This window comes from Sus scrofa, chromosome 11 (genome assembly GCF_000003025.6).
Source record: "Sus scrofa isolate TJ Tabasco breed Duroc chromosome 11, Sscrofa11.1, whole genome shotgun sequence".
Taxonomy (NCBI): Eukaryota; Metazoa; Chordata; class Mammalia; order Artiodactyla; family Suidae; genus Sus; species Sus scrofa.
This window is the reverse complement of record NC_010453.5, coordinates 47,970,308-47,990,876: the sequence shown is the minus strand read 5'-3', so window position 1 is coordinate 47,990,876 and position 20,569 is coordinate 47,970,308. Positions and strand designations below refer to the sequence as shown.

Sequence of the window (20,569 nt, the reverse complement as noted above, 5' to 3'; positions counted from 1 at the left end):
TGCTGAAATTACTACATGAAATAATAACAAAATTCTTTATGGTGACAATGAACTAGGATGTCTAGAGGTTTTTAAAAGACAACAAACCAACCCTATTTCACAAGAATTGGTAATTTTTCTGTAAGAGAACAAAACAGAAGTCAGCTTTTTCCTATAAGAAAATGAATTGAGATTTTTTTTAAATCCTAATCATATTTCAGCTAAAAATTGAGATCTCAGAAGGATAAAATATTCTCAAAGACAGACAGCTTACTATCTTTACATTTAATTTAAAAATCAGGACTCAGGAGTTCCCGTCGTGGCGCAGTGGTTAACGAATCCGACTAGGAACCATGAGGTTGCAGGTTCGGTCCCTGCCCTTGCTCAGTGGGTTAACGATCCGGTGTTGCCGTGAGCTGTGGTGTAGGTTGCAGACGCGGCTCGGATCCTGCGTTGCTGTGGCTCTGGTGTAGGCCAGTGGCTATGGCTCCGATTCGACCCCTAGCCTGGGAACCTTCATATGCCGCGGGAGCGGCCCAAGAAATAGCAAAAAGACAAAAAAAAAAAAAAAATCAGGACTCAGGGTTCCCGTCGTGGCTCAGTGGTAAATGAATCTGACTAGTATCCACGAGGATGCAGGTTCAATCCCTGGCCTCACTCAGTGGGTTAAGGATCCGACGTTGCCGTGAGCTGCGGTGTAGGTGGCAGACGTGGCTCAGATCCTGCATTGCTATGGCTGTGGTGAAGGCTGGCTGCTACAACTCCAATTTGACCCTAGCCTGGGAACCTCCAATATGCAGTGGGCGCAGCCCTAAAAGAAGAGCAAAAAATTAAAAAAAAATTTTTTTAAATAAATAAAAGTCAGGGCTTACTAAAAACAATAAATGAAAGTCCAGGCTTCTGAACAGCAGATTTTGCTTTCCTCTTAGACACTGTAACTACTCAAGCAGATGTGATTAAACAATGATATTTAATCATTCTGTAGACCAATCAGCTAGCTTTTCTTCAGTTATACATTTATATAGGATAGAATTACCTGGACTTTTTTTGTTTCCAACACTGCATCTACTAGATTAAAATGCCTTCATTAACCAGCAGCTACAAACAATGTGATTCACCACTAAGAGAAAGATTTTTTTAATACAAACATCATGCAGTACTTGGGAAATCCCATCATAAATTGCAATTGTTGATTACCAGCTTAATATTTACTTATACTACTTTGGGAAACATTCATTTAAAGAATACTGGGTACTATATAGATTGATCAGACTTGCCTGATAATGCACAAAACCCCAAACTGGTGGCATTTCAATTAGGTAACAATCTAAGAATGAGCTTTTGGAAGTTGTGAAATTAAATGACTTTTTTCAAAAAGCCAACATATCTCTAAACATGCATCCAAATGCTTCCTGTGATCACCAGAGTAGAACTTACATATTTAATCTAACAGTACTGCTTGTGATCACAACAATTTCCTTTCATTTATTTATTTATTTACTTACTTATTTTGGTCTTTTGTCTTTTTACGGCTGCACCCACAGCATCTGGAGGTTCCCAGGCTAGGGGTCAAATTGGAGCTGCAGCTACAAGCCTGTACCACAGCCACTGCCACAGCCATGCCACATCTATGACCTATACCACACCTCAACACCGGATCCTTAACCCACTGAGTGAGGCCAGGGATCAAGCCCACATCCTCGCGGATGCTAGTCGGATCTGTTAACCACTGAGCCACGACAGGAACTCCAATTTTCTATCAACTTTGACTATCCTCACTGGTAGCAATATGCTCATCCTTTCAGGTTGGATACAGTTTTTGGAAATCACTTCAAGTCATGCAAAGCCCAGGCTGCTTCATAAACTGCATTTTAAATAAAACACCAAGGGTCACTACCAAGTGTGTTTAATGACCTGGTTATGGAGGCAAATCCCCCCAAAAGGGGGAATCCCTAACCATGCTTTGAGTAGTAGTTCATCACTGGAACTATGTAACTACAAAGTGGCTTCTTTGAAAAGACTGCCTATTAGTATTGTACGTTCTCGTATAGTCTAACACCACCCTGTCCCACAGTCCCGCTTCCTACATAAACCCACCCAACTCCTACCCTGATTTATGGGGCTGACAACTGACATCAAAGTTATTTTGCAGCAAACCTCTAAATAGTCTATATTCATAGCTAAGGTCGTTTTCAGATCCCATGTGTTTAACACTTTTTTTTTTTTTTTGCAGCCACACCTGCGGCACATGGAAGTTCCCAGGCCAGGGGTCAAATCAGAGCCACAGCTGCTGGCCTACGCCACAGCCATACCAATACTGGATCTGAGTCACATCTGTGACCTTACACCACAGCCTGAGACAATGCCAGATCCTTAACCCACTGAGCGAGGCCCGGGATCGAGCCCTCATCCTCATGGATACTATGTCGGGTTCTCAACTTGCTGAGCCACAACAGAAACTCCCTCCATCTTCTGTACACCTTAGAATGTACAAAATTATACAGTTTATGAACCATGGTAATTTCCTACCCGTGACCAACTCAACTGACCACACGGCCTATTAAGATTAGTTTAAACACCATTTGGCAACAACGACTCCAAATGCGGCATCAGAAAAAGACAAGAAACATTCCCTAAACTTTACTTGTGACCCTTATTTATATGCCTGTCCTACCACATAATAGACAGAATCACATGAAACTGACATTTCTTCAGGTCATAGATGGCTGAATATCAATACTTCATATGGTTCAACATAGTAACACTGCTCTAAGACAAAGAAGTCTGAACGCCTCCCAAGAGAGCTAATGAAATAGACTATTAGCTTCATGGCCATCTTCCAGCAACAACTTCTATTTCTACAAAGTTTCATAGCTTACAGAAACTTTTAATATATGTATTACAGAACTTTGCAACTTTGTGAATTAGGCAGATTGGATAACCTGATCCCCACTTTACAGATGAGAAGAGAAGGCTCAGATGTTAAGTCATTGGCTCAAATGTCCAAAAGTAATGGAGCAAGGATCAGACGTGGGCCCTCTGACTCTCGATCTTTGCTGCAAACACCCTTCCTTTCAAAGGATAACCAAAATCATCTAACCATGAGCACATACGCTCCCTGTGCCTGCCTGTGGGCAGATTCCTTAAATACTTACGTGATAAGTGTCTAGATTAGAATACTTAAGTGCTTTCCCAATGTGGGTACATACTTAAGTACATTCTTAAAATTTATTTGCTCACGTATGCCAGCGGCACCCTCACCCGGGACTTCATCCTTCCATTACTCAGCCTGTCTGTCCCTCACCCCAAAAGTCACCACCCGGCTAACTGTACTCTGCAGCCCCTGAGGAGCAAAACATACACTAAACATACACTGTGGACCTCACACCATCCGTCATGACATCAGCCGATCTGACTTACGCTAACCCAAGGCTGGGATGTGATTCCCAACAACATATTAGTTGAATAAACAGCTGGCCCGTGACTCAAATTGACGGTAGTAATGTAAGGACGCCACTTAAATCTTAAAAGAAAAATGGGCTACAGCCAAAATTTGTCCTACAATCATGACTACTTATTGATGAAGGGGAAAAAGGTTTATACTAACTTCTAAACCAGGTAATTCCACACAGGAGAATATTCACAGCAAGTGACAGAGGATGCAATGTGGTAAGGCATCCTCGTCCGCCCACCCCTACTGGCCCATCAAGCAATAATGGAGTCTTTCCTGTTTACTAATTTAAAATAATACATACTCCACCAGTGCTATCTTTAGATATAGACACTGATAACCTTTTCCTCCTGTCAGGTCCTGTAGGGGTGTCAGTTTGCAGGGATCAAATCTCACTTGTTACCAAGAAAACCTGTCTGTGATTATGGTGGCCATGGAGAGGGGCATGAAGACACCTCATAACATGTTTACACACACACGCACACACACACACACACACACACACACAAACACCCCTTTGCTTTTAAATTATTTTTAAATGTTTTAAATACTTACTCACACAACAGAACACCATTCTCTAGAGAGGCTCGAAAATCCTTTGTTTCAAAATTCTTCTCTGTTACTGCCTGAAAGACAGAATTGGGTATTAATTTTCTCCTAATCAAGGATAATACACAAGTCAGATTCAGTATTAGATTAATTAATAGGCATCTAATGCCATACATGAAGAATGTGCATAGGTCACCAAAGTTGCTTCATGTAAGAAATCCTAGGTGCAGTTCTATGTCACGAAGAGAGAAGTTTACCATTTTAGCATGAATAAACAGAAACAAACAAACAAACAAAACGCGATGAGTGTTTTCTACAATGTAACCATTTTACGGCTGATAAACAAAAGTTATAAGCTTAAATTACAGCATATTTTCTATATTAAAAAAACTTATGGGCAATCTACTCTACTAAGAGTAAATAAAACCAGATTAAGACATAAACTTGAAATACCAACTATATACACACATCGTTAATTTCAATTCCATCCTTAAATTCCTCAGGTTTCATTACAGAACTAAACAGCAGAGGCCATGACTCTTCTTGAATGTATTCATGAAATGGCTGTGATTTGTGTAAGAGCTTTCCTGAAACATCCTAGGGAGAAAACCATTCAATCCTGACATAGAGACAAAAGTCAGAGACGGAAAATCGTACATACTTGAAAGAGACAATTCCCCACATAAGGTTCTTACATACGAACAGGCCACCTACGATTACCACGACCGTTCTTCGTGAAACTGCTGGAAAAAAATCTACCAATTCTGCCTTTCTCTGCCTTTCAGGGGTAGAGAGATTGGAAGGAAAGGCAATTCCATGGGAAAAGAGTAGCAGAGAAACTGGAGGCCATGATAGGGAATAGCTGTGCCAAGAACTTCCTCGGGAGTTTCCATGGTAGCTCAGTGGCAACAAACCCAACTAGTATCTATGAGGACTCAGGTTTGATCCCTGGCCTCAATCAGTGGGTTAAGGATCCGGCATTGTCATGAGCTATAGTGCAGGTCACAGATGCCACTCGGATCTGGCATTGCTGTGGCTGTGGCTGTGTCTGTGGCCAGCAGCTGCAGCTCCGATTCAACCCCTTGCCTGGGAACTTCTACATGCTGCAGGTGCAGCCATAAAGAGACAAAAAAAAAAAAAAAAAAAAAAAAAAAAAAAAAAAAAAGAACTTCCTGGGAAGGGGTCCAAGCCAAATATGTGAGCAGATGCAGAGAGACAGCAGCCACCCTAGAGATGGACCCAGCACCTGCAAGCAGGGTCCTTGTTTCACTTGCCACTTAGGGAGAAATCTGATCTCGGAAACCTGATTGAGAAGCCACGCATCTTAAATCCTAGGTAAGCTGCAAAGTTCCTCCTGTCTCTACTCACTGCTGTGAACTTTACAGTCCACCTAGGGTCCCTGTGTACCTTCTTTACCTTTTCTACAATGCCCAGCAGTGCCACAGATACACATAAGAACAGGTAACTGACAAAACACTGTGGTTTTAGAACTAAAGGTAAGCTTCTCATAAGCTGATCCTATAAATATGGGCAAGAGCCTGGGCTGGGAGGGGACACACTCAAATGCAGGAAGAAGTAGCAGCTCCTTTCCTACATAGGGCATTAATCTATAGAAGGGCGGACAGCTGCATGACCCAAAACTCCTCTGCTGAGTGTCTCCGTTATGTGCACCTGCCTGGATACTGGGTGGGGAATCTTAAAAAGATGTGAGTAGCTCACAACCACATAAGTAAACCACAAAGTTTAAAGGTGCAAGAAAACATATCCACATGGGATGGCACATTCCTTCAGGCATAACCTTGACTGGCTCATGGATTACCCCAGGTAAGCTTGAATTTTTCCCAAATAGATCCTAAAGTCAAGGTGAGCACTGATCTCAGCTGGTGAAAACAAAGAACATCTCATTTCTCTGGGAACGCCAACCCAAGCTAAAGCCATGGGGGAGGGAGGGGAACCCAGGAACATCCAAAGCAAATGTCCAAGTCCATTCTCAGAAGACTTATTATTCCCAACTGAAACAGTCTAGAGAATACGCTCCTGCATCAAGGTGGAGCAAATGCAGACACACGGAGAGCAGTGAAGTGATATCAGCAGCACTGGATGGGCCAGTCAAGAGGGCAGTGTAACAAGTGACGAAATGGAAAGAGAAAGGGCTCAAGGCAGACTGAAGCACGTTCAAATGCCGCTTTCATTATCTAAATAGCTGCGTGATCTTAAGCAAGTTCAATAACCTCCGTGAACCGCAGTCGGCCCATCTGAAACAGGGTAACTATCGTGTACTTATTCTTGCAATGGCCAAGATGCTGTGCAATCAAGTACCTGAGGGTGGCTCACAGGCGTATATGCTTAACCTCATTACATGCATTGACCTTTCAGAGACACCCTGACAGCACACTGCCATCATTACACACCATGCAGACAAAGCTTAGATTCAGAATATTAATTAATAAAGTAGAAAGAGTAGAATAGAGAGAGAGATTCAGGAAGCCCAACTATCCAGAATGGTTCATTTTTTCCCAAAGGACTACAGAAAGGCAAAATCATAGCATGTAGCGGATTTCAGACAACCTCTCTCCATATGTCAAAAGATGAATGTACATACACACTTAGCAAAACCTAAATAATGGTGACCTAAGACCAGAATCCATCCACACTGTGTTTACAAAGACAGAACGTAAAAATTAAACAGATTCATAAATAATAGCCTATTTTTTAAGGACATGGGACTCTGGCATGCTCTGCACACTACTTAAGATAATAAAAAATGACACCACCATTCCAGAAGGATGTATGTCTGAAGTCTTAAACACACATACCAGGGAGTTTCCGTTGTGGCGCAGCAGAAACAAATCTGACTAGTATCCATGAGGATGTGTGTTCCACCCCTGGCCTCACTCAGCGGGTCAGGGATCCAGGGTTGCCCTGAGCTGTGGTGTAGGTCACAGATGGGGCTCAGATCCCATGTTGCTGTGGCTGTGGCCTAGGCCGGCAGGTGCAACCCCAATTCAACCCCTAGCCTGGGAACTTCCATATGCCAAGGATGTGGCCCTAGAAAGGAAAAAAAAAGAAAGGAAGGAAGGAAGAAAAAGGGAGTTCCCATAGTGGCTCAGCCGTAAGGAATCCAACTAATACTCATGAGGATGTAGGTTGATCCCTGGCCTTGCTCAATGGGTTAAGGATCCGGCAGCATTGCCGTGAGCTGTGGTGTAGGTCACAGATGCGGCTCAGATCCCATGTTGCTGTGGCTGTAGTGTAGGTGTGGTGTGGTGCAGCTCCAATTCGACCCCTAGCCTGGGAACTTTCATACATGGCAGATGCAGCCTAAAAATAAATAAATAAAAGAAAAAGAAAAAAAATGCATACTCTTGGGCACATTACATGCAGATCCTGGAGTTTATACTAAGGCCACAGGACAATACACAGAGATATCAGTAGAAGAACCACTTCACAGCATTATGTATAAAAGCAACAACTATCAGTATCTTGAATGCCCAACAAGAAGAAAATGGATAAACTGTGATGTAACCATAAAACAGAAAAGCACACGAAATTTGGGAGTTCCCTGGTGGTGCAGCAGTTTAAGGATCTGGCATCTTCTCCACAGCGTTTCTGGTCTCTGCTGTAGCACAGGTTGAATCCATGGCCCAGGAATTTCATACACCATGGGCATGGCCAAAACAAAAGTCTCTCCAAGAGTTTTAAACTAAAAAGAAAGCATACATTCATACCACAGCTTTTCTGTCTATAGCAGCAGCCTGGGCCACAGTTTTTAAGAAACACACAGCATGGCATCTATCACAGCCAGGTGGGGCTCAGGGGCCTGTGGTCTATGGCCCATTTCCCACTTATAACCTTGGACAGGGGCTTATCCTCTTCCTTTTCACACAGGTTCACTGGGGACAGAGAATTAAATAAGGGTAAGGAATATGAAGCTCTGAGCACTTGCCTGATTCAGGAGGGACATTCCCAAACATTAGCTAGTACAATTCACTTTTTTGTTTCTCTTTTCTTTTCAGAGACACACTTGCAGCATACAGAAGTTCCCTAGCCACAGCCAAGCCAGATCCAAGCCGCATCTGGAATTTATACCACAGCTTGTGGCAACACCAGATTCCTAACCCATGGAGTGAGGCCAGGGATCAAATCCACATCCTCACAGATACTAGTCAGGTTCTCAACCTGATGAGCCACAATGGGGAACTCCCCAATTCACTATTACTACCCATCTGTAAAATGAAGATAAAAAGTTTCATCCTAGAAAAAGAAAGTCCATGTTAGCAGAAGTAATGGCCTTTATTTAAAAGGAAGAAACTGAGTTACCATGTTACAAACCTCCATTAGACTACCTCCTCTATCTTGGAAATTGCAAAACAAAAATTATGAAGATCTGAAAAGGACCTCAAAACCCAGGGAAGGCAACTTGTTCCAAAAAACGAAATCATACTTCAAAATGTGAACCCATCCACATCTGAAGCATTCAATACTCTACAAAAACCTCCAGGATTTGTGAAAGAACGTTTGTCTAGTAGTAGGTCTAATCTAACAATTACTCATTGCATTTTTCCATCGTTTTGAACCACACTCATTAGCAAGCTATTTGAGGTGTGATACACTTTACGTAACGAGGTTGTGATTCACAGGAACTAAATGGGGAGACCACGTGTTTCCCAGTGAGTTATCAAAAGTCAACACAACCAGGAGTAATCGCCATGTCGTCAAATAGCCACACCTTGCCTTCTCCCAAAACTTGTTTTCTTCCCTCTTCCTTGTCCCTTTCCACATCTAATGAAGTAAAATAAAATCATTACCCCTGAAATAACTTAAGCCCTACGTCAGATTATACTGGGGGTTTAATCCTGGACCCAACTCACTCTACACACTTCTAGTAAGACACTGCTCAGTTCCCTGATTTTCTTTTCTTTTTTTTTTTTTTTTTTGGAGATTTTATTTTTTTAACTCAATGAATTGTATTGTATGTATAGGTGTACAACTGTCATCACGACCCAGTTTTACAGCATTTCCATCCCAAACCCCCAACCTGTCTCCTTTGGTAAATCATGAGCTCTTCAAAGTCTGTGAGTCAATTTCTGTTCTATAACTAAGATCATTGTATCCTTTTTTTAAGATTCCACATATAAGTGATAGCATATGATGTTGGTATCTCACTCTCTGACTTCACCTAGCATGATAATTTCCAGGTCCACCCATGTTGCTGCAAATGCCACTATTTCATTCCTTTTTCTGGCTGAGTAATAGTCCATTGTGTATATATATATCATCTTTATCCACTCCTCTGTCCATGGGCATTTAGGTTGCCTCCATTCCTCGGCTATTGTATAAAGTGCTGCAAAGTCCCCTGATTTTTCAAAGGGAAAGGAGTATTTGCCATATCTAGTTCACGACACATAAAGGATGTGTGAAAACATTTGACTCTCAAAAAAAAAAAAAAAAAAAAACCTACACATTATCATCAAGGCCAGTGCTTCCAGCTGTTGTGTCCCCATGTGCGGAGCAGCCAGCCTGTTGAAGAGGAGCTAAGAGACTGGCCAAGCGTGGGGCTCTCAGGCAACATACTTCCTGGGAAGGTATTAGAATCACTCTCCCTGAGCATGTTCAAGGTGGAGCAGCGAGCCAGAAACGCTCTGCACAAACACGGCTGCCAAACCTGTCTTACCACCTGCAGCCTCCAAAGAAAGCCCTTGATAGGAAGTTTTTAAAGGGCATGTGTTGTGGAAGAAAATACCTACCAGCCTAACACACCCGCAGTAAGTGACAAGTTCACAGATTTCCCAAAAAAAAAAAAAAAAAAAAAAAAGGCCATTGCTTTTGCTGTGAAATGTATTAATTTAATAAACCGATGGGAATTATCTTCACACACGTTACTGTTTTGCTTGCAGTTTTGTTTTCATCCTCTCGCTGGATGAGATTTCCTGCCAATATATGCACAAATTTCTCTAAAACTTCACCTCTGGGTTCCAATTCTGACCGCATAATCCACATGACTTAAATCCCAAACATTCTGGGAGCTTCTCAAAAAATTCTTCATATCAGACTGAGTATCAGCAAAACACTAATGCAAGCAGGCATCCACCTCATTTAAATTTCTCAAATCCCTTTGAGCAGCCATTTCAAAGAAACCCCAAAGCACGGTCTAACATATTTTTGTGTGAATCTCAATGCAAAAATGCAGTGTTCATTTGAGCTTGTTTAAAAGAGGGGAAAGGGAATTCACATCATGGCTCAGTGGTTAACGAACCCAACTAGTATCCATGAGGATGCAGGTTCAATCCCTGGCCTCACTCAGTGGGTTAAGGATCTGGCGTTGCATGAGCTGTGGTGTGGGTCGCAGACACGGCTCAATCCTGTGTTGCTGTGGCTGTGGTGTGGGCCAGCAGCTACAGCTCCGATTCAACCCTTAGCCTGGGAACCTCCATGTGCCACAGGGCGGCCCTAAAAAATATAAATAAATAAATAAATAAAGGAGGGGAAGGGATCTTTGCTGACAGAAACTAGGCAGTGAGCTTCAATCGGGCTCATAGCTGATTCCAAATTAAGTTGCTTACCAATTGAGTGATGAGCTACTATCCCAGAATATTTAAGATACACAGTACGATCATCACCATGCCAATAACTTCAACATAAGTCATGCCAAAAAGAAAATAATAACACAAGGTACACTGAACATCAGAAACCACTATGGAACATAGGAACCACATAATGAAACAATTCTTTAAATAACAGGTCTGCCTTAATTTTTCCATTCAGGAACATAACCTAGTGTCCACCTTCCTATGAGAGAGCCGTTGCAGGGTGTGGTTTCCACAGAGAGAAGCCCCACGCTGTCACACATCAAGAAGCTACCATGTTTTCAGTCAGCCTCTAAAAAGCTGTCAAAGGAGTTCCCTTGTGGCTCAGTGGGTTAAGGACCTGGTCTTGTCACTGCTCCATAGTCAATTTTTTTAATTACTTAATGAATTTTATTACATTTATAGGTGTACAACAATCATCAAAACACCGTTAAATGGTTACTGCAGTGGTGCAGGCTCAATCCCTGGCCAGGGAACTTTCAGATGCTATGGGTGGCCAAGAAAACAAATAAATAAATAAATAAGCAAGCAAACTGCCAAAGAATTTAAAAGACCCTTCTCTCTTCTTAAACTTCATTTTTGAAGCAATCATTACACAATCCCCATGACGCCACAAAACAGGTCCAATTTTTATAATGAATTCCATGAAATGTACACATTATCTACGATTCAATCATTTTGACAGATTCCACTGGTCACACATGCTAAAATCCTAGAAATGCAAGGATTTTGATACCCAGTCAAGACAATTAGGTAAAAACTAAATATAATTTACATAGAAGAAAATGTCGCCCTCCTAGCTCTTTCCAGATCAAAATTATTGAAAAGGTAATGCACAGTTTTAGAGAAGCCAGCTATCCTGATAAAAACTGGGGGTCAGAGAAGCTGAATGGGGGCCTGAGACCTTTGCACAATGAGGGTTAAGTCTTCTAATTCCCCCAGGCTTCAGTCTCCTCAGCTATCAAAGAGGCCCCAGGATTAGGACAACCAACACTCACGGTTTCCTTCGGGCACCATCTCCCTGCATCTCCACAGCATCCCTATGCGGTAGACACTCTTACCCCATTCTGACGCAGGAAACCGAGTTACAACACAGCTGCTTGCGTTAAGACCGAGGTCAGTCCCTACCTAACAGGCAGGGAACATCCAATGAGAAAGTCTATGAAAACACTGCGTGACCTTTACGACGTAATTCAGAACCTCCCCGCTCCATCCCAGCCTACTCTGCCTACTCTCCAGGGCAGGACTGCCTTACCCAACTTCTCATTGGCTGAGATACAGCATACACATACTCATCCTTTATGTTAAATCTAATTACTCTTCCTATGAATATCTGCACCACAAACATTTTAAGCAAGGAAGAACAAGACCAGAAAAATAAAATAAAATAAAAAGGCAAAACCAATGGCTAAATTTCATGGGTATGGGAGGAGTGGGGATTGGTTGTGTCTCCGAGGAAGAGCCTGCCTCTAATCCCAAAATCACCGACCCTGGTTTTGTCAACAGCCCAAGAACAAACACATACGGGAGTCCACAGAAACACGTCACTCCAGAGATGCAGCTCATCAAGAGGGAATATTCTCAGATGAAAACCTCAGGGTGAAGAGCTTTTCATACTGATTTGTTACGTCAATTTCTTCCAGACTAAGGAATATATTAGAATTCAACTTTCCTTTTCAATTATCTTTCCTTGGTTACCAAAGGGGGAAGGGGGGGAGAGATATATTAGGAGGTTTGTATAAATAAACATGCACTACTATACATAAAACAGCCAACAAAGACCTTCTGTATAGCATAAGAAACTCAACTTAAGATTCCGTAATAGGAGTTCCCGTTGTGGTGCAGTGGTTAACAAATCTGATTAGGAACCATGAGGTTGCGGGTTCGATCCCTGGCCTCGCTCAGTGGGTTGAGGATCTGGCACTGCCATGAGCTGTGGTGTAGGTCACAGATTTGGCTCAGATCTGGCATTGCTGTGGCTCTGGCATAGGCCAGCAGCTACAGCTCCAATTAGACCCCTACCCTGGGAACCTCCATATGCCACAGGTGCAGCCCTGAAAACACAAAAAGTAAAAAAATTAAAAAATTAAATAAAATAAAAAAGATTCTGTAATAACCTATATGGGTAAAGAATCTGAATAAGAATGGATGTAAGTACATGTATAACTGAAATTACTGTACACATGAAACTAACACAACCTTGTATATCAACTACACTCCAATAAAAAATATTTTAAATAATGAATAAAATAAATTATCTTTATTACTCTCAACTAAGATACTAAGAAAGTATTAAGCTACTCATTTATTTAAGAAATCATGTGGGAGTTCCTGTAGTGGCTCAGGGAAACAAACCTGACTAGTATCCATGAGGACGCAGGTTCATCCTCAGCCTCACTCAGTGAGTTAAGGATCCAGCATTGCCGTGAGCTGTGGTATAGCTCACAAACATGGCTCGGATCCCGAGCTGCTGTGGTGTAGGCCGGCAGCTACAGCTCCAATTTGACCCCTAGTCTGGGAACCCCCATTTGCCGAGATATTGTCCTAAAAAGACAAATAAATAAATAATTTAAAATTTTTTAATTTAAAAAATAAAAAATCATGTAATGACAACTGCTATGTGCATACCTGACATGATGCCGGCACTAGGAATGTAAAAGTAAGATGAAGCAATTCTTGGAAATTCCACTTAAAAAGTCCAACCCTGTTTTGAAATTTGTGGTCAAAATGGCATTTTGAGCCTAGGCATCTCTCTAAAATGCGGCTCACCCTTTGAATTTCAGCATGTTCTTGTTTAACTTGTATATTCAGCAAAATAACACTGCCTCAAGCAGCATAATTTCCAAGCCCCTCTTAAGATTTGGCTTTGGACTACATAATATCCCCAGCGTATACCAGGACAATTTTTGCCAATGCTAACATCATCTGATAGCAAAACCAAAGCCAACTCACAGTCTTCCAAGAGTGGTATCAGAATTGCACAGATCACTGAATTCTGAATGGAATCCAACATCTCATAGTGGTCAAAAATCTAAACATTTTCTGCCCTGCTGCCCACGACAAGCCCTGGGTCTCAGTGGCGAGTGCAAATTACTCCTCCCACCTCTCCCCTAGGAAGGGCCCCGTGGCTTCACACAGCCAGGAAGGAGAGACAGATAGAAAAGAACACAGCTCCTGGATAATTAAAAGCCAACTGTCCTCATAAACACTCCAAATTCTCACTCCATCATCATTAGGCCAAATGCCAGGTACACTTAGATGTGGCAGGGGCGGGGGGGGGGGGGGGGGGCTGCAAAAAAAAAAATGAGTTTCAACATGATTTCTGGTCCAGGAGAAGCAGCCACATCCTGATACCATTACCAACTCTTAGCTTACAGTCTCCAGTTATTTTTGCTAAACCACAACCACTAATAAGCCACCAATGGAAAACAACTGGAAAGAACTAAATAAAACCAAGGGAAGAAAGGAAGATTTGCTCCAGGGCTGACAATTTTATGTGCCAGTTTCATCCAGATACAAGATCTAAGACAACCTGAGCCCCATTAGCAGCTAGTTAAATTCACCAAAAACATCACACACAAAAATGCTCTCAGGTTTACAGCTATCCTTTGTTCTGCTAACAATCACAAAAACGACTTCGAAAGAATAAAGTATAAATACATTTTGTCCATAAATACTGGTTCACACTCCAAATTTGTGCTGTTGCAAACAATAAGGAAAATACTGCAAGGGGAAAAAAGTCCACCCAACACCTAGTCTAGTGCATACCTTTTTTCTCCTAGATCAAGGAGCTTTTAAATAAACAAAACACAAGGCGCATGTAGCTGTGAATATCCATTATCAGGATATTTCAAATAGAGTTCAAATGCTTAATATAATCATGGGTTCTCAAGAGTCAGGAGACATCATTGTTCGGTGCAGAAATGTCTCCCACACACATTAGCAAGTCTCAACAATTACCTGCTTATCTCCCAGTGAATTACCATGAGAGTCATCACTGTGGGAAGCATTCATTTTGGGAAACTGTGTGTCTGTATCTCAGGTGAGAGTCACCACTTATTTTATAGGAACTTCAAATTGATAGTTTCATCCCTGGGACTTAGGGTATGCTTTACTCCCCCAGTGTAAGTTCAGTATTAAGGGATGGAGTTGAAGCGACCCGTGATACTGGACTGCCTAAATGATTCTTGATGGATCCTTGCTGCAAGCTGACAATGTCATCCTTCTGGTACCCATTCATTTGTCAGCTTCCTTCCACTTGACAACACATTTCTAAGAAACAAAGAGATAGTTACAGGAGTTCCCGCCGTGGCTCAGTGGTTAACAAATCCGACTAGGAACCATGAGGTTGCGGGTTCAGTCCCTGGCCTCGCTCAGCGGATTAAGGATCCGGTGTTGCCATGAGCTGTGGTGTGGGTCGCAGACATGCCTTGGATCCCGTGTTGCTGTGGCTCTGGCGTAGGCCGGTGGCTACAGCTCCGATTCCACCCCTAGCCTGGGAACCTCCATATGCCGCGGGAGCAGCCCAAGAAATGGCAAAAAAAAAAAAAACCAATGAGATAGTTACAGTTTATTCTAGGTATGTACCCAAGAGAAATAAAAACACATATCCATGAGTTCCCATTGTAGCTGAGCGGAAACAAATCTGACTAGTATCCATGAGGATGCAGGTTCAATCCCTGGCCTTGCTCAGTGGGTTAAGGATCCGGCGTTGCAGTGAGCTGTGGTGTAGGTTGCAACTCAGCTTGGTTCTGGTGCTGCTGTGGCTGTGGTGAAGGCCAACGGCTACAGCTTCAATTCGACCCCTAGCCTGGGAATCTCCATATACTTCAAGCGCAGCCCTAAAAAGCCAAAAAAAAAAAAAAAAGATGATTTTTAAAAAGGCCTTCAATACCATCTTATAACCTATATACAAAAGAAGTTCAATATAAATTAAGCTACTGGAGTTCCCTTGGTGGCGTAATGGTTAACCAATCTGACTAGGAACCATGATGTTGTGGGTTCGGTCCCTGGCCTCGCTCAGTGGGTTAAGGATCCGGCGTTGCCATAAGCTGTGGTGTATGTCACAGATGTGGCTTGGATCCAGCGTTACTGTGGCTCTGGTGTAGGCCAGCGGCTACAGCTCCGATTAGACCCCTAGGCTGGGAACCTCCATATGCCACAGGTGTGGCCCTAGAAAAGACAAAAAAAATAAATGAATATGAATAAATAAATTAAGCTACTACCGTAATCTGCACTATCTCCCTAAATCCCTATCTCCCCTAAAGGTTACATATAATTTCATAGGCCTAAGTCTAAATTTGCGAAGTGAAATTTTTAGCCCACTACCTCACTTACAGAAATGTTCTAATTATACTTCCTTTTATGTATTTGCATCTTTCTATTTTTAAATGTATCATCTTTGCATTATAGCTAAACAATTCCATGACCCTAAGTTTTCTTAAGTGTACTTACGACCTTTTTAAAATAAACTTTACTCACATGGTTTCAAAACAGAAAACGCATGTAAGGTGTACAAAGAGAGCCATAGAAAACAGCTTATATACAGAGCCTCCACCTTAGCCTCTGCTGTCAATTAATTATCATCCCCACAACAGAAGGATTAAGAAATCGGTTTTCCTCCAACAACTTGTAAGAACAAAGTTTCTCCTAGGGCCTTAATAGATCAACAAAGTTCCAGATTATCTCAAAAGTAGATATTGCTGGAGTTCCCTTTATGGATCAGTGGTAACTGATATCCATGGGATATGGATTTGATCCCTGGCCTCGCTCAGTGGGTCGAGGATCCAGCGTTGCCATGAGCAGTGGTGTAGGTTGCAGACACACAGACACAGCTCGGATTCCGAGTTGCTGCGACTGTGGCCCAGGCCAGCAGCTGTAGCTCTGATTAGACCCCTAGCCTGGGAACCTCTGTATGCTGCGGGTACAGCCCTAAAAAAGACAAAAAAAAAAAAAAAGTAGATATTGCTGAGGGCTTCATAACATGTCTAATCTTAGTTTAAAATATCCTTGGCTGGGTAATAATTTCACCTCTTCTTATTGGAATGATTTGTTTCAAGACTATAAAATTTGAAGCATTAATAATTTTTTTTTTTTTTTTGTCTTTTTAGGGCCTCATATGGAAGTTCCCAGGCTAGGGGTCAAATTAGACCTACAGCTGCCGGACTGCACCACAGCCGAAGCAACTGGGATTCTGAGCTGTGTCTGCAACCTACCCCACAGCTCACAGCAACGCTGGATCCTTAACCCACTGAGCAAGGCCAGGGCTTGAAACTGAGTCCTCATGGATTATCAGCTTCTCTTTTAAAAAGAAAGCGTCTGGCAGTGCTGGGCATGTATTCCCTCAGAGCCACGACTGGCTGCCCAGAGTTAAGGACAGGCAGCCCCGGAGAGAACACACTCTCCAGATGGCGACAGACCCTTCACTCGCATCTGCCACCCCCGCCCTTCCCAGCTCCAGGTCACCACCGGGTTGGCCCCACGGCATGTCACTTGGAAGCTACAAGAGATTTTTTTCACTGTATCCCCAAGGCCCTGTATGACTCCTGCCCCATAGGAAGGACTCTCACTCGTTGACTCAGAATTCAGCACATTCTAGAATCACTTGTGGTGCTTGTGATACACGACAGCTCCCAGGCCCTTCTCTAAGTGATCCTGATTCAAACAGGACGCCTGGAAGTCCAACTTCCCAGAAATGCCCATACAGAGTCTGGCCAAGAACTGATAACTATTTATCAGAATGGTTTCTGATAAAGAGTGCTTTAGGTATCTTTAGGTATCTAGAGCTCTCATGAGTCTTGATTTCCTTCTAAGAAAAAAATTGGGACTAAATCATCACTAGAGCTGACAACTCTATATGCTTCCTTTGGTTCTTTATTGGAAATCAAAGGAAACCATGCAGGAAATCAGTTACTGTTCTCTGCTACCACCTGCTGGCAAGTTCCTGGTACTGCAGAAGTATAAACTGCAGCGGGAGATCACTGTCCTCTATTTTTATTTTTTTATTTGTCTTTCTAGGGTTGCACCCGCGGCATATGGAGGTTCCCAGGCTAGGGGTCGAATTGGAGCTGTAGTCACCAGCCTATACCACAGCCACAGCAACACCAGATCCGAGCTGCATCTGCGACCTACACCGAGCGAGGCCAGGGATCGAACCCTCAAACTCATGGCTCCTGGTCAGATTTGTTTCCGCTGCACCATGACGGAAACTCCTGTCCTCTATTTTTAATGGCTAGATCCAAGAACAATTTTTTTAAATCCACAAAATAGCTTAAAAACACAACATCAAGCTACATTTGGTGAAAACAAAAAGATAAATATCTTACGATTTTTTGTCAATTATACCTCAATACAGCTGAAGAAAATTTTTTTAAGTAACAGAACACCATTACTTTGTCTCCTTTATTAATTCTCTAAGAGCTTGATGTGTTTTCAAAATTGATTTGGGAACATACAATAGATTTTGAGATTTGTTGTAGAAAAATTTCCACATTAAAGTACGCAATCTATTTAACTGTATACTTGGGACACACTACATGGAACAACTTTCCACCATAATAAATGGCCCCAAAATGGAATGACCTGCATTTTTGCAGAAAGTAAACTCCTGATGTAGAAAATGTATGGAGACCAAAATATGAGTGAGACTTTCTAAGATTCCTCTCAATACTGTGGATGATTCCTCTCTCCTCCATTAGAGCACCAGGGAGCTCACGGATCTGGATTCTGTGAGGCTCAGGTTATACATGGATCCTGCCTGCCAAGCCTAGAACTCCACTTCAAAAGGGAAATAATATGGGCAGACCACCAAGCATAAGAAACTGAAGGCCTGCCTGAAGTTCTGGCAAAACCAGATGCCTGGATGTTTAGGCAAAACCGAGAAGGATCCACGGCAGAGGGCAGCTGGGTGGGACAGAAAGTGCCAAAGGGAGGAGGGTTTGGGCGCATCTAGAAAAAGTCTCCAGGGTGATGATTTCACCCTCCTCGAAACTGTGAAGCTTGACCTGCCAACCACTCCCTCCAAATTCTTCAGGTCGCCTGCTCCCTGCTCCTGCTGCACCTTCCAAACTGCTCACTCAAGGACCACCCCAAGCAGGAAGCCTGAGGCTGACGACCTGGTCCTTCCCCTGAGGCGCCCCTGCAGCCAGGGGAGCGTTTCCTCTTGAGTGACCTTACATGACCACAAAGTGCGCCCGGAAAACAGACCTCACCCTCTCACCCAAGACTGAATGGCCGCGCCTCGATTCTCCAGAAAAATCATGATACCAGCACTGGCCCCGCCACCCAGACCCAACACGAACCTGAGCCTTCCGGTCCCTCCACATCCACGCCATGCTCTCCACCCTGGTTCTCAGCTTCTCCTCTGGTAGATGCAACATCTCAACCACCTCCTGAGTGCCCTGCCTTCGCCCCTCCTCATCCACTCTGTACTCCAAGGGCTGCCTACCCGTCTTCAAAAATCAAAAAGGGCTTTGTCACTCACACTCACACACACACACACACACACACAAGCTGCTTAAAATCTTCCAAAGGCCCATTTGGCCTAGAGAGGACGGCCTTCCTACCCACCTTCATGTCTTTCACCCCTGGATTCTCACACATGAATCCTTGATTCCACATAAACGCCAGAACTCTGTGGCCTCCAGTACCTTCATCCCTCCACCTTAACTCAGAGTTTACCTCCACACTGTCTTCCCCAAACACCACTGCCCCCAAAAGCTTCCTTCACCCTCTGCATCTTCTGTGAGGCCCCACTGCTGAGCTAGAAATTCTGTAGTTACCCCTCTGGCGGTATGTCACCATCATGACGTGCTCTGCTCTTTTGTCCTAGACTGAGACATCGTGGAGGTCAGAAAGCCCCATCAAAGCCTCCTCCTGCCCTCCGCCACTGGGTTCCCTGCACAGCAAATATGTGTAAGAAAAATGCCTGAAGTCACTCCTCCTAAGGGTGAAAAGGTGAAAAGACAAGAGAAAGGGAGGGATACAGAGATGGTTTAATTCAGATTTGGAGACTAAAAGAACACACAGCTCAGGGAAAAGATTTGGGACCTCCCTAAAAACAACTACATGGAGTTCCCGTTGTGGCTCAGTGGTTAACGAACCCAACTAGCATCCATGAGGACGCAGGTTCAATCCCTGGCCTTGCTCAGTGGGTTAAGGATCCGGTGTTGCCGTGAGCTGTGGTGTAGGTCGCAGATGAGGCTCGGATCTGGTGTGGCTGTGGCTGTGGTGTAGGCCGGTAGCTACAGCTCCAATTCGACCCCTTGCCTGGGAACCTCCATATGTTGCGGGTGTGGCCCTAAAATGACAAAAAGGCAAAAAAAAAAAAAAAACCTGCAACATAGGCATGATGAGACAGAGAAAGATGAATGAACAGCCACAGACAGTAGCCACACAAAGTGGGAAGAGATGGGAGACAAACCAGCCTCCCTGCCTCTCAGGCCACAGTCCAAAAACAAGAGTCCCGCATCATACAGGGGGCACCTACGCGGGGGAAAAAACACCTGAGAGCTTCTGGAAGCCAGTGAGAGCCCTGACTGAGGTCTTGAGGGCAGAAGGCAAAGTTGAAAACCAGCATTCACTGATTATTTTCCTCCCCAGACAGAGAGGAGTAAAAGCCATCCTACATCCTGGAAGAGAAAATGAAGTCAGAAGACGGAAAAGCTGCAGGAGAAGGAAAACAGATTCGGTCCTGGCAGGGGAGGGGGCCGGGAGTGTCACATGAAATAATTATCACCCCAGCCTCAAGCAGAGCCAGATGGCAGCCACGGACAATGGAGACCCACGCAGGCAATATGAAATTTTGATGAATTCCTTAATGGCCAGACCATGAAAGCCCATATTCCAGAAAGAGGCTAATAATAGAACAAATGTCAGTATGGAACAAAAAGGACACACCCTCACCTGTGTTATTTACTCATCTACATGTGGACGTTTTTCAAAGGGTGGTTGTTTAATGAGTACTCTCACTGATGACAATGATCACAGTGGATGTTGCAAATAC

General features: G+C 43.3%; 1 protein-coding gene across 28 annotated transcripts in view; it reads right to left on the bottom strand.

The window, feature by feature from the left end:
* LMO7 (LIM domain 7) overlaps positions 1-20,569 on the bottom strand; it is a 222,374-nt gene that overhangs the window by 142,573 nt on the left and 59,232 nt on the right. For 27 of the 28 annotated variants that reach the window (XR_002336692.1, XR_002336693.1, XM_021065678.1 and 24 more), the window contains one exon: positions 3,986-4,056. Coding sequence is in view for 25 of the 28 variants with exons in the window: in XM_021065678.1 (XP_020921337.1) it covers positions 3,986-4,056 (71 nt within the window). In the remaining 3 variants the exon portion in view is untranslated. Of the gene's footprint in view, positions 1-3,985; positions 4,057-20,569 lie in introns of those variants that run through there. The other variant, XM_021065715.1, reaches the window with a different exon arrangement.